The following is a 15,288-nucleotide window of genomic DNA, read 5'->3' on the forward strand; positions in this document are numbered from 1 at the left end:
CAGGAAGTTGATGTGATTCAAGGAAGATGCAGAAAGAAACCTGAGAATTTTCTCTTGGCCAGCTGGAGCTCTATTCCCATATAAGCCTACAGGCTAGTCATGGGAAAGGCTACTAGGGCTACCAAAGGAGGCTGCCCTTATCAGGAAGTTTTGGTCCTTTGCCAGGCCTCCTGGACCTGGAAAAGGATCTAGGACATGGTCTTCTATGACCTCGAAGATTGTTGCTGTATTGATTTTACCTGGGAATGGAATATGCTTTTAATTGTGCAAGATTATGATAAGCACAGCTGAAAGCATATTTCTGGTGGTATATTAAGGAGAAGAGCTTATAGGTAAAATGAAGAGGGAAAAATAGGCCCAAGGAGTGGGAAATGGGAAATGCAGCAGGGTTACCAAGGAAAGATTTTGGAAGAATCCATTAAAAGCATGTGCCCTGCTGGACGCTGTTCCATCATGCTTTCCATAATATCTTATTTCTCAGCTTTATTTCCACTGATCCTCAATTCAATCAATCTCTTAATGACTACAGGTTTAAGGGTTGACTCTGACACTCATAAAGACTGTTTGGGCAAATCCTGTCTCTGTTTCAGTTTCTTCCTGTATATTTCAGAGGGTTGCTCTCTTTAATTCCAAAAGGTTTTCAGCTGTATATCTTATGATTTTTGCTGGTTTAGGCGGTGGTGACTTTCAAGGATGTTGCTGTGGACTTCACCCAGGAAGAGTGGGGACTCCTGGACCCCTCTCAGAGGGAGCTGTACAAGGAAGTCATGGTGGAGAATGCCCGGAACCTGCTCTCCCTGGGTAAGAAGTCTATAATCAAAAGGAATATCTTCATTCCCCTGGATGCAGGATTTGGGGAGTGGGGGAAGAGAAGGGAAAGGGATGGTCTTTGCATTATATGATAGGATCTGGGGATGTCCTTTATTGCTCCTGAAGCTCTCTCTTGCAAATGCCCAGGTCAAAGATTAAATCAGTGTGGAAGCTTCTCCAACATGGAAATTATCTTAGAGGTTAGACTCTACCTGGAAATGAATTTTGTCTGCCAAAGAGGTGAAAATTGCTCAGGCACCTTTTCCTTTCAAATTATTTCTTTTCAGGATTATGTTTTCCAATACTTTTGCAATATTCTTCTTTTCAATAAGCATCAATTTGTAGCCCAAACCACCTAGTTGTCCCTAGTGTAGGAAGTTTCTCCTTTACCTTCCTTTGTATTGCCATCAAATTGCAGCAAAAGTGATGGGAAAGGAATGGAAGGCAATAGGCAATTATTTCTACTTGCTATTTACCAGGGGCTGTGACATAGGCTTCTTTTACAATACAGTAATAATGTTTTTTAAGAAGAACTTCCAGAAACTAAGTTATTTTAAGTATCTTAAGTAGCTAAATTAATGCAAAAAAAAATCAAGAAAGATGCTATTTGCATTCAGAGAAAAACCTGATAAACAGAAATACATATGGCATAATTTCAAAAATATATATATATGTATGTACATATATATACATGTGTGCATGTGTTCATTATTAATCTATGTATATATATTTCTATATAATGGCTCCCATATCTAAGGTGGGGACAGGCAAAGTGAAGAGAAAAAATGTACTGGATCATTTTGTAGTGTGTTTGCAAGAAATAGCAAATTGTGCGTTGTAGATTGACAGTTTCATATGCAATTGCCAGTTTCATTTTACTGTCATATGGAAATGCTAGTTCTTCAATTAAAAATAAAACTAAATTTTGTAATGTTCTAGCTAGCTCCCTGAAAGGCTCAGAATCAGCCAGAGTCAGGGTAAGCAAAAGTCCTCGCCCCACATTGGGCGCCAAAATGTGATGTTCTGTTTCTCTAGAATACAGTCATTCTCTGGAAGCAGGATTCTTGGGGATCTTCTGGAGGCAGCCTTTCTTTCAGTTCATTTCAACAATCCCAAGATGCAGTCAGGAGTTAAAGTCCTTTACTGTCTCTTTCCAAATCTTCTCTTCAGTTCCCTCTGAATCCAAAGCCTACATCCCATGAATCAGACTCTGCCTCCAAGAGTGTGGGATTGTGGGTTTCCCAGAAGTCAATCCTAGTTGTGAATCTCCCGGAAGTCCATGAGCAGCCTTTTCCTTTAGACTTGTGAATCTGCTGGACTTGAGATTTCACTGAATCCTGGCCCTCTGAATCTCATCTAGCTTCCCTGAAATTCTCCCTTTGACTCACTCCAGACTGACCTCCCCGCTCAATGCTGGCTCCTTATATCCTTCCAAAGAATGGGCTTGTGGGTACTCCCTGGGCTTGTGGGAGCTCCTTAGAGAACCAATGAGCAAATTTCTCTAAAGGTGTGAACTCTGAACTAGAGAATTGTTAAGTACCAGACAACTGACTTAGCACCTAATAATAATCCTAACAAAATTTTGTGTCACTTCCTCTTAACTTTCCAGGTTAGGTGATATTTTTATCTCTATTTGAGAGTTGAGGAAACTGAGGCAAACAGTATTTAACTGACTTGCCGGAGGTAGACAGTTAGTAATTGTCCAAGGCTTAATTAAAATTCTTGTACACATGACTCTATGCCCAGGACTCTCCACTGTACTTCTGACTACCTTTAATTTCCAGAGAGTGGAGTGAAATGAGTCTATCTTTCTGTAAAAAAGGTGTGCCAAGTCCAAGGTCCCTAATGACCAGGCCCAAGGCAGCTTCATCCCAATAGCTCTTTTTGCCCAGGTTTGGGATCAGAAGTTTCTGCCAGAGAGGAGCCTCACAATACAAGAGGTGGAAAGAAGGACCTTTGGCTCTCCTTCAGAAGAAGCTGTACAAATACTGGAAAATATTCTATTTTAGATTCCCTGCTTTACAATCACTAGTATGTGAGTATAGATATAAACGTCTTACCAAAAAAAGGCTGGATTTCTGCACGGAGCAACTCTGGATCCTCCCCCTCCCCCTAAGGAGAACTAAAATAGAAACCTCTCTTCATCTTCACCTCTAACTGATTTCCATGCCCAGGGCTTCCAGTTCTCAGAGAAGAGGTGGTCTCTTATTTGGAGCAAAGGGAAGCATCCTGGATGCTGGACCAAGAAGGCCTCAGGAGCTACTCTGCAGGTGAGTGAGTTGGAAACAGGCATATAAGAGCTATGCTTACAGGAGGCCTCTAGGAGTTACCCTGAAGTAAGGGTTCAGTTTGGGGGAGAAAGACCAGACTTGGATTTCATTGTAGCATATTTCTTAGTAACAACATCATTGTCTCCTCAGTAAATCTCAGTTTCCCACCTATACAATGATCGTTTTGCACTCCATGGCCCTTCCAGTGATCATCTATGATCCTGTTAGAAGTCATTGTGTGGAAGTTGGGGAAATGGAAATCTCCTGATGAGCCATTTCTTAGCACTTCTTCTAGTCAGTGAACAATTAAGGGCCTGGTACATGGCAGCCCTGGGCTGAGCACCCAGGAACATAAAATGATATAAGGGACATCCTCTGCTCTCATGGACGTCACAGAACGGTGGGGCAGAAAATACCCCAGTGACTATGGAGAAACCCACTGTGAATAAATTTAGTACATCATTAAATGTTGGGGATAATAATGGTTTAAGGAGGAGAGCAGAACTGCAGAGGAAATAGGCAAAATGAAATAAAGCAGCTAGCACTTAATACACACTGTGTGTTATGCATGGGATTGTCTTATTTTATCCCCATGGCAACCTGAGGATTGTGCTGATATCATTAAGCCCATTTTACAGGTCAAGAAAACGGAATCAAACAGAGCTCTTTTAACCAGACTAGCAAGCTTCTTAGGTGTGATTAAAAGTCTGGTCTTCTCACTTAACTTCCTACCCATAGTCTATCCACTGCAACTGTATTGTGATTTTCACATAGATATGATGAAAATGGCCACACTTGTATGAGACAGAAAGTAGGAGGAGTATTGGACAAGCTCCTGTTGAAACAATGAAAATCATTTGTTAATCTCTAAGCAAATAAAAGAAATTGTTATTTATTATTAAAAATACTTATATTTCCATTGGCTCATGACAAAAATTGCATTAGATGACAAAGGTACTCACGGGTCAATTACAAATAGTACTTTATGTTGTTTTTAAGTAATATTTATATACTCACAATCTTTAAAAGGATAGGAACTGAAACCCTAGGGAATGACCAAACCAGGTTGCCAACTACTTCCTTTGAAAAACTACCAGACAGAAGAAGAAGAAGATACACCGAGGATATCTTCAAATTAGAAAACAACCATACACATGTCAATGAGAGGCACTTTAAGGTCTGATTTTCTGCAAATGTTGTGGCCTTCCATGGTGATTACATGATAGCCTCTCCTGTCCCTGCCTCCTGACCATGGCTTTCAAGTAGCTTGCCAACATTACTGCAGGAATGCAGACCCAGGTAACATCTTAATCAGGTGATTAGAGATTGCATGAGGTGGGGTTACAGGTAACCCAGGAAGAAGAGAACTACACTGGTCCAGGGAGAGACAGCCCCTGAGGGTCATTGCACTCCTGTGGCCATTTGTATGTGAAGCTCCATATGGAATGCTGTTAACAATCTGATGTCAAGTTGAACAGCCAAATATTCAGATTTTGACAGAATGACTGCTTAGTCCTAGAAAGCAGTGTATTGGTGATGGTGAGAGCTTGAAATCACAGCAGAAAGATAGATGTTAGGGGCAATTATGCACATCTGTGTTGTCCCAGGGGACAGTTTTGTAACCAAACCAGACATTTATTTACTTCTTAACATGCCAGTAAACATATTTTTTGATCAGATCCCTTGGATCATTATCTCAATCCTTCAAGGGGTTTTTCAGCTTCTAAAAGGAAATGATTGCAATAGTGGAACTCTCTTCCATATCACCGGATGATCAACTAAATTTTCTATATGAGATACATTTTCAGGTGTGGAAATGTTAACATATTTTTTAAAAGTTGAGTTATTTAGGATATGCAGGGGGCACAGAATAACATTTTGAAAAAGAACTAAGTATTATTTCCCAAAAAAGGAATGAATCAGAACAAAATCTCATACCTCAGGTAAATAAAAACACAACTATTACCATTCTATATATAACCTCAGATGATGTAATAGAAAAAATAAAATTAAAAGTGATCCTCATGGAAAATTGTTATAGTTATAGGCAGGATAGATCATTAAATCATTTGAATAGTTTACATATACATATGTATATACACACACACCAAATGGCATATTTACAATAAAAGGATTGAAAGGGCAAATAATGAAAGGGAAAGGGAAAAACTGAGAGGAGATAATTTGCCACATACTGTAGGCCAGTGGTCCTCAAACTTTTTAAATAAGGGGCCAGTTCACAGTCCCTCAGACTGTTGGAGGGCCGGACTATAGTAAAAACAAAAACTCACATTCTGTCTCTGCCCCTCAACCCATTTGCCATAACCCGGCAGGAAGCATAAACATCCTCAGTGGGCAGCATTTGTCCCAAAGGCCATAGTTTGAGAATCCCTGCTGTAGCAATGCATGCCCATTTATGAGATGTAAAATGTAGTCTCAACTGTTGGGATTTCGACCAAATCACTCAGCCATTCTGAGCTAAGGTCCTGAGTTGTGCTCCCATGAGAATGAAGGCACTTTCTGTGATGTCACAGGTTTAGTGGGAAGTTCCAGTGTAACTGTGCATGAAGCTCCATAGATATTAAATTATATTGTGATGTTAATTAATGGGATTGAAAATGATTGGATCTACCCCCAACCAAAAATTAAACTCGAAATACAAAAATTAAAAGGAGAAATCAATAAAATTGAAAGTAAAAAAACTATTGAATTAATAAATAAAACCAAGAGTTGGTTTTATGAAAAAGCCAATAAAATAGATAAACCTTTGGTAAATTTGATCAAAAAAAAGAAAGAGGAAAATCAAATTGATAGTCTTACAAATGAAAAGGGGGATCTTTCCACCAATGAAGAGGAAATTAGAGAAATAATAAGGAGTTACTTTGCCCAACTTTATGCCAATAAATTTGATAACTTAAGTGAAATGGATGACTTCCTCCAAAAATATAGGCTCCCTAGATTAACAGAGGAGGAGATAAATTGCTTAAATAGTCCCATTTCAGAAAAAGAAATAGAACAAGCTATTAATCAACTCCCCAGGAAAAAATCCCCAGGGCCAGATGGATTCACATGTGAATTCTACCAAACATTTAAAGAACAATTAGCCCCAATGTTATATAAATTATTTGAAAAAATAGGGGATGAAGGAGTCCTACCAAATTCCTTTTATGACACAGACATGGTACTGATACCTAAACCTGGTAGATCGAAAACTGAGAAAGAAAATTATAGACCAATCTCCTTAATGAATATTGATGCTAAAATCTTAAATAAGATATTAGCAAAAAGACTTCAGAAAATCATCTCCAAGATAATACACTATGATCAAGTAGGATTTATTCCAGGAATGCAGGGCTGGTTCAATATTAGGAAAACTATTAATATAATTGACCATATTAATAATCAAATTAATAAGAACCATATGATCATCTCAATAGATGCAGAAAAAGCATTTGACAAAATCCAACATCCATTCCTACTAAAAACTCTTGAGAGTATAGGAATAAATGGATTATTCCTTAGAATAATCAGGAGTATATATTTAAGACCGTCAGTAAGCATAATATGCAATAGAAATAAACTGCAACCTTTCCCAGTAAGATCAGGAGTGAAACAAGGTTGCCCACTATCACCATTACTATTCAATATAGTACTAGAAACGCTAGCCTCGGCAATAAGAGCCGAGAAAGAGATTCAAGGAATTAGAGTAGGAAATGAGGAAATTAAACTATCACTTTTTGCAGATGACATGATGGTATACTTAGAGAACCCCAAAGACTCTGCTAAAAAGCTACTAGAAATAATTCAAAATTTCAGCAAAGTGGCAGGATACAAAATAAATCCACATAAATCCTCGGCATTTTTATATATCACTAACAAAATGCAACAGCAAGAGATACAAAGAGAAATTCCATTCCAAACAAATGTTGATAGTATAAAATATTTGGGAATCCATCTACCAAAGAAAAGTCAGGAATTATATGAGAAAAATTACAAAACACTTGCCACAAAAATAAAATCAGATTTAAATAATTGGAAAGACATTCAGTGCTCTTGGATAGGCCGAGCGAATATAATAAAGATGACAATACTCCCCAAACTAATCTATTTATTTAGTGCTATACCAATCAGACTCCCAAGAAACTATTTTAATGACCTAGAAAAAATAACAACAAAATTCATATGGAAGAATAAAAGGTCAAGAATTGCAAGGGAACTAATGAAAAAAAACTCAGAGGAAGGTGGTCTAAGGGTACCTGATCTAAAGCTATATTATATAGCAGCAGTCACCAAAACCATTTGGTATTGGCTAAGAAATAGACCGGTAGATCAGTGGAACAGATTAGATACAAAGGACAAAAAAGGGTACACCTATAGCAATCTAATCTTTGACAAACCCAAAGATTCCAACATTAGGGATAAAAATTCATTATTCGGAAAAAACTGTTGGGAAAACTGGAAATTAGTATGGCAGAAATTAGATATGGATCCACACTTAACACCATATACCAAGATAAGATCAAAATGGGTCCATGATTTAGGCATAAAGAGGGAGATAATAAATAGATTAGAGGAACAGAGGATAATCTACCTCTCAGACTTGTGGAGGAGGAAGGAATTTATGACCAGAGGAGAACTAGAGATCATTATTGATCACAAAATAGAAGATTTTGATTACATCAAACTAAAAAGTTTCTGTACAAATAATACTAATGCAAACAAGATTAGAAGGGAAGTAACAAATTGGGAAAATATTTTTAAAAACAAAGGTTCTGACAAAGGTCTCATTTCCAAAATATATAGAGAACTGACCATAATTTATAAGAAACCAAACCATTCTCCAATTGATAAATGGTCAAAGGATATGAACAGACAATTCTCAGAGGAAGAAATTGAAACTATATCCACTCACATGAAAGAGTGTTCCAAATCACTACTGATCAGAGAAATGCAAATTAAGACCACTCTGAGATACCACTACACACCTGTCAGATTGGCTAAGATGACAGGAACAAATAATGACGAATGTTGGAGGGGATGTGGGGAAATTGGGACACTAATACATTGCTGGTGGAGTTGTGAAAGAATCCAGCCATTCTGGAGAGCAATCTGGAATTATGCCCAAAAAGTTATCAAACTGTGCATACCCTTTGACCCAGCAGCGCTACTACTGGGATTATATCCCAAAGAAATACTAAAGAGCGGAAAGAGACATATATGTGCCAAAATGTTTGTGGCAGCTCTTTTTGTTGTAGCTAGAAACTGGAAGATGAATGGATGTCCATCAGTTGGAGAATGGTTGGGTAAATTGTGGTATATGAAAGTTATGGAATATTATTGCTCAGTAAGAAATGACCAGCAGGAGGAATACAGAGAGGGTTGGAGAGACTTAAATCAACTGATGCTGAGTGAAATGAGCAGAACCAGAAGATCACTGTATACTTCAACAACGATACTGTATGAGGATGTATTCTGATGGAAGTGGAAATCTTCAACATAAAGAAGATCCAACTCACTTCCAGTTGATCAATGATGGACAGAGGTAGATACACCCAGAGAAGAAACACTGGGAGGGGAATGTAAATTGTTAGCACTAATATCTGTCTGCCCAGGTTGCATGTACCTTCGGATTCTAATGTTTATTGTGCAACAAGAAAATGATATTCACACACATGTATTGTACTTAGACTATATTGTAACACATGTAGGGTGTATGGTATTGCCTGTCGTCGGGGGGAGGGAATAAGGGAGGGGGGGTAATTTGGAAAAATGAATGCAAGGGATAATATTATAAAATATATATATATATAATAAAAAAAAAATAAAAAAAGAAAAAAAAAAAAAAAGAAAATGATTGGATCTGTCCATTTAGGATTTTTCTCTTTGCATATGAAGAGAGAAAATAAGTATTGCTATTTCTCATAAATAAATAAATAAACAAATTCATAAAGAAGTGCCTACATCATGGCTATATTTGTTTTGTTTATTCTTTTTTTTTTTTTTTTTTTTTTTTTTCGTTTTGGAAGGAGAGATCAGACTTGGAATGAAGGAAGCTACAGCAAACAATCTACATGACATTCATTCTGCAGTCAAAACTCACATGGAAAGATTCACTGGTGATGGTTCTTCAGATTTTACTTGGACAGAAAACTGTGCATCAAATGAGAGAATCCAAACTCAAGAGAAACATGAATGTAACCAATGGGGAAGGGCCTTTAGACAAAAGGGATCTCTTATTGTACATCAGAGAACCCACACTGGAGAGAAACCTTATGTATATAACCAGTGTGGAAAGGCTTTTAGACAAAAGTCAGATCTTACTGGACATCAGAGAACTCACACTGGAGAGAAACCTTATGTATGTAACCAGTGTGGAAAGGCTTTTAGACAAAAGTCAGATCTTACTGTACATCAGAGAACTCACACTGGAGAGAAACCTTATGAATGTAAACAGTGTGGAAAGACTTTTAGAAATACAGGAGCTCTTGTCAAACATCAGAGAACCCACACTGGAGAGAAACCTTATGAATGTAACCAGTGTGGAAAGGCCTTTAGAGAAAAGGGATCTCTTAATGGACATCAGAGAAACCACACTGGAGAGAAACCTTATGAATGTAACCAGTGTGGAAAGGCTTTTAAAGGAAAGAGAGCTCTTATTGTACATCAGAGAGCCCACACTGGAGAGAAACCTTATGAATGTAACCAGTGTGGAAGGGCCTTTAGTGGAAAGGGAACTCTTGTCATACATCAGAGAACCCACACTGGAGAGAAACCTTATGAATGTAAACAGTGTGGAAAGACTTTTAGAAGGACAGAAACTCTTGTCATACATCAGAGAACCCACACTGGAGAGAAACCTTATGAATGTAACCAGTGTGGAAGGGCCTTTAGTGGAAAAGGAGCTCTTATTGGACATCAGAGAACCCACACTGGAGAGAAACCTTATGAATGTAACCAGTGTGGAAGGGCCTTTAGTGGAAAGGGAACTCTTGTCATACATCAGAGATACCATACAGGAGAGGAACCTTATGAATGTAACCAGTGTGGAAAGGCTTTTATACATAAGGGAGTTCTTAATGTACATCAGAGAACCCATACTGGAGAGAAACCATATGTATGTTACCAGTGTGGAAAGGCTTTTAGACAAAAAACAGCTCTTACTGAACATCAGAGAACCCACACTGGAGAGAAACCTTATGAATGTAAACAGTGTGGAAAGACTTTTAGAAGGACAGGAACTCTTGTCACACATCAGAGAATCCACACTGGAGAGAAACCTGATGAATGTAACCAGTGTGGAAAGGCTTTTAGACAAAAGAGTTCTCTTATTCCACATCAGAGAACCCACACTGGAGAGAAACCTTATGAATGTAACCAGTGTGGAAGGGCCTTTAGTGGAAAGGGATCTCTTAATGGACATCAGAGAAACCACACTGGAGAGAAACCTTATGAATGTAACCAGTGTGGAAAGGCTTTTACAGAAAAGAGAACTCTTATTAGACATCAGAGAACCCACACTGGAAGAAACCTCATGAATGTAAACAGTGTGGAAGAACCTTTAAAAAAAAAGAGATCTCTTATTGGACATTAAAGAACCACACTGGAGAGACATTTTATGAATGTAACTAATGTGGGAAGTGTTTTTTTAAAAAGGGAAGTTTTTGAGTGGATGCCCATCACTTACAGAATGGCTGGATCAATTATGATAAAGGAACATTATGGAATATTATTGCTTTATAAAAAATGATCAGCAGGATGATTTCAGAGAGATCTGCAGAGACGTACAGGAACTAATACTCTAAATCATTGTGAATCAGAGAAATGCAAATTAAGACCATGTTGAGGTATCCCTACACACCTCTCAGACTGGCTAAGGTGACAGGAAAACATAATGACTACTCCTGGAGGCAATGTGGGAAAACGGACACTAATGCATTGTTGATGGAGTTGTGAAGTGATGCAACCCTTCTGTAGAGCATTTTGGTTGTATTCTCAAAAGTTATCAAACTGTGCAGATGCCTTAATCCAGTAGTGTTTTTACTGGGCTTATATCCCAAAGAGATCTTAAAGGAGGGAAAGGGACTTATATATGCAAAAATGTTTGTGGCAAGAAACTAGAAACTGAGAGCATGCCCATGAACTGAAGAATGACTGAGTAAATTATGATTACGGATGCTTTGGGATATTATTGTTGTGTAAGAAATGACCAGTATGATGATTTCAGAGAGAATTGGAGAGACTTACATGAACTGATGCTAAGTGAAATGAGCAGAACCAGGAGATCATTATACAAGGCAGCAATAAAACTATATGATGATCAATGGTGATAAATGGAGCTCTCTTTTACAATGAGATGATCCAAATCAATTCCAATTTTTCAATATTGAAGAGAACCAGCTACATACACCCTGTGAAAAAACTATGAGAAATGAGTGTGGACCACAACATAGCATTTCCACTCTGTTATTGTCTGTTTACATTTTTATTATCCTTCTCAATTTGTTTTTACCTTCTTTCCAAACAGATTTTTCTTGTGCAAGATGCCTATCATTATGTATACATATATTGTATCTAAAATATACTTTAACATATTTAACATATATTGGACTATCTGCCATCCAGGGGAGGGAGTAGGGGGAAGGAAGAGAAGGTTGTAACAGAAAGTTTTAACAAGGTGTCAATGTTGAAAAATTACTCATGCATATGTTTTATAAATAAAAAGGTATAACAATTTTAAAAAACGTCTAAAACTAAAACCAAACAAAACCTAAAATAAAACCACAACAAGAACAAGCAAAAACTATACTTCAACACAGGTTTCTCCCAGACAGTATCTTATCTCTTTCAGTCTGGCTATTTCTCTCACTGTCTTTTGGGCTCTCTCTATTAATCATTCTCTTTTCACTCACACTCACACTTTCTTCCACCAACAGTACCCTGCCATGTTTCTTTCTCTGACATTTTTTCTTTTTCTCTCTCTTCATCTGATTTTTGCTGTCTCTCTCTTTTTGTCTTTTATTCTCTGTCAGAATCCCTCTCTGTCAATTCAAGAAAGATTTGTCTCTCACAGTCTCTGATGCCAAAACTCACTTAAAAAGGAAAGAAACAAAAAAATAACAGTGCTGCTTTCTCCCCGCTGTTTTAAGATAGCTGTCTGTGGATTGTGATAAATATCAAAAAGTGAGTGTTTCCCTCCCATGGCAGCAATCTATAAGAACAGCTAAGTTAAAATAGCCAAAACAGAGATTCAATTGGAACATATGGAAAAGTAAATTACAATCTCTCTCTTTTTCTTCGATTCTCTGTTTATTTCACTTTCAAATTCTCTTTTTTACTGTTTTTGTTCTCTTTTTCTTTGTCTCTGTCTTTCTCTTCCTTTCTTATTCTCTTTTCTCTTTTTCTGTTTATATCTGTTTCTCTATTACTTTCTCTTTTTCATTCTCTCTCACTGCTAGCTGGAGAAAAAGAGATAGACATAGGATGAAAGAGAAAGTAAAAGGGAGACAGACAAGGAGAAAGAATCAGAGAGAGACAGAAAGACACACAGTGTGAGACAGAGCTTTAGAGAGAAAGAGAATGAGGAAAACAGAAATAAAAACAAGAGAGCCAGTAAAAGTGAGATGTGGAGACAGAAGAGAGACAACAAAGAGAGAGATTAATTCACTTCTCCATGTGTGAATAAATTCACAGGTGAATTAAATGTAGGTTTGGACAATTTCATTCAGCTGTTCTTACAGATTGATACCACTGGAGGGAGCCACTCATTTTGATATTTAGCACAATGCACAAGCATGTGTTTTATGATTCAAAGCAGTTACACCTGTGCAGTGAAGAGAGCCATCTAGCCCCAGAGAGAAAACCACTGGAACAGAGTGTGGAACACAACATAGCACTCTCACTCTCTCTGTGATTTGTTTGCATTTTGTTTTTTTTTCTCAGTTTTTCCTTCTTGAACTGATTTTTTTGTGCAGCAAGAGAAGTGTATAAATATGTATACATATATTGCTTTTAACATATTTAACATGTATTGAAGTACCTCCCAGCTAGGGGAGGGGGTGGGGGGGAGGAAGGAGGGGGAAATTTGGAACAAAAGGTTATGCAAGGGTCAATGTTGGTAAAATTAACCATGCATATGCTTTGTAAATAAAAAGCTTTAATTAATATAAATAAATAAATAAATAAATAAATAAATAAATGAATGAATGAATGAATGAATAAATAAATAAATAAATGAAAAATAAATAAATAAATAAATGAATGAATGAATGAATGAATGAATAAATAAATAAATAAATAAAACCAGAAGGGGAAAAGCTTTGGGGTTTTTTTTGTTTGTTTGTTTATTTATTTGTTTTTTTAAATTGAGTTTTGGCACCCAAAAATTGTGTTACAACTTGTTGTGGATGTGAGGGACTTTCTCAGAGAGAGAAAGAAAGAAAAAGAAATAGAGACAGAAAAAAAAAAGAAAAAGAAGAGTCAGAGAGAAAGAAAGAAAAAGAAATAGAAAAAAAAAACAGAGAAAAAGAAGAGTCAGAGAGAAAAAGACAAACAGAAACAGAGAGGATGAGACAGTGTGACAGAGAGACAGGATCTGACCTTGAGCAGAGGCTAGGGTAGTCCTCCCAGGTTTTACCCAGATATGATGTCCACCTAGGACAGTTCAGGAGGGCATCCCTCTGAGTAACTTATGCCATTGCTGCCATGGTGGGTCACTGACTTAATGATCCACAGGCAATGATACCCAAATTCAAAACAGAAAATCTCTTGGGACGGTAACTGATATTCTTTTATCTTTAATAGTAAATTCTACTAAGCACAACTTAGGGCTAGATACATTCTTGCTAAAAGTTTACTCAGACTCACACCCACAGGAGATTTTGTTTCCTTTTCTTTTCCTCCAGTTTACACTCATCTTGATACAAGGATCACTCATTACATAAGCTTACAGATTCTTAGCAAACACATTCATTGTTTAGGAACTATACATCCTAAACAGGCTCATTTCTCAGGGCTGATGATCTTCCTTACCCTGATGGTGTCAAGAAAACTGTCAAGCTTACAAAGTAAGGGGGGGGGGGGCGGTTCACAGCAACTGCAGGGCAGCGGCTGAGCTTGCTGTTGCTGACCCCAGGCGTTCTTAGTGTTTGAGTGGCCTGTGCTGTTTAATATCCCCTGTTTGTGAAGGGGAAAAGGTGCTGTACCTTCTCATACTTGAAGGAGAACTGTTAAGGCTTTTACCTCATCCTTCTTGTTCTATACACAACAATTACCAATCTTAGCTTTAACATGATGACAATCACTCCAAATAATTTACCAGTTTCAGAATTTTTGTAATAGTCAAATAGTCTTAGCTGTAATTTTCTCCCAATTTCCTAAGTTACATTTACAAAATATTATAAAATGGAATTAGCAAGGCTAAATAAACTTTCCATCTTCTTTTAGTTGTTCAATTTATTCTGTCGCTAAACTGTTACAGTTTTGGAAGTTCTTAGGGAGAGTTTCTATTCCCTCAAATAAGCTTCTCTTTTAATTTAGGGAGAAAACAAGACAATTATTTTTAATTTTTACATTAATTTTATAATTATAATTTTTTTTGACAGTACATATGCTTGGATATTTTTTTAACATTATCCCTTGTATTCACTTCTTTTCCAAAATTTCCTCTCCCTCCCCTAAATGACAGGCAATGCCGTACATAATAAATGTGTTACCATATCCTAGATACAATACATGTGTGTAAAACTAAATTTCTTGTTGCATGCTAATAATTGGATTCTGAAGGTAAAAGTAACCTGGGTAGAATGACAATAGTGCAAACAGTTTACACTCATTTCCCAGTGTCCCTTCTCTGGCTGTAGCTGATTCTTTCTGTCCATCATGTATCAACTGGAACTGAATTAGATCTTCTTTTTGTTGAAGATGTCCAATTCAGTCAGAATATAGCTTCATAAAGTATCGTTGTTGAGGTGTATAGTGATCTCCTGGTTCTGCTCATTTCACTCAGCAGCAGTTGATGTAAGTCTCTCCAAGCCTCTCTGAAATCATCCTGTTGGTCATTTCTTACAGAACAATAATATTCCATAAGCTTCATATACCATAGTTTACCCAACCATTCTCCAATTGATGGACACCCATTCATTTTCCAGTTTCTGGTCCCTACAAAAAGGGCTGCCACAAACATTTTGGCACATACAAGTCCTTTAGTATT

The 15,288-nt window shown here is 37.2% G+C and overlaps 1 protein-coding gene across 1 annotated transcript; it reads left to right on the forward strand.

Moving 5' to 3' along the window:
- Window positions 1–683: 683 nt before the first annotated feature.
- Window positions 684–13,117, forward strand: LOC141560056 (uncharacterized). Its single transcript, XM_074297696.1, has 3 exons — window positions 684–801; window positions 2,985–3,080; window positions 9,107–13,117. Exons 1-3 carry the CDS (start codon window positions 768–770, stop codon window positions 10,669–10,671), a joined length of 1,695 nt encoding a protein of 564 aa, XP_074153797.1. The 5' UTR covers window positions 684–767; the 3' UTR covers window positions 10,672–13,117.
- Window positions 13,118–15,288: the final 2,171 nt, after the last annotated feature.

The sequence above is a fragment of the Sminthopsis crassicaudata genome, chromosome 3 (genome assembly GCF_048593235.1).
Source record: "Sminthopsis crassicaudata isolate SCR6 chromosome 3, ASM4859323v1, whole genome shotgun sequence".
Taxonomy (NCBI): domain Eukaryota; kingdom Metazoa; phylum Chordata; class Mammalia; order Dasyuromorphia; family Dasyuridae; genus Sminthopsis; species Sminthopsis crassicaudata.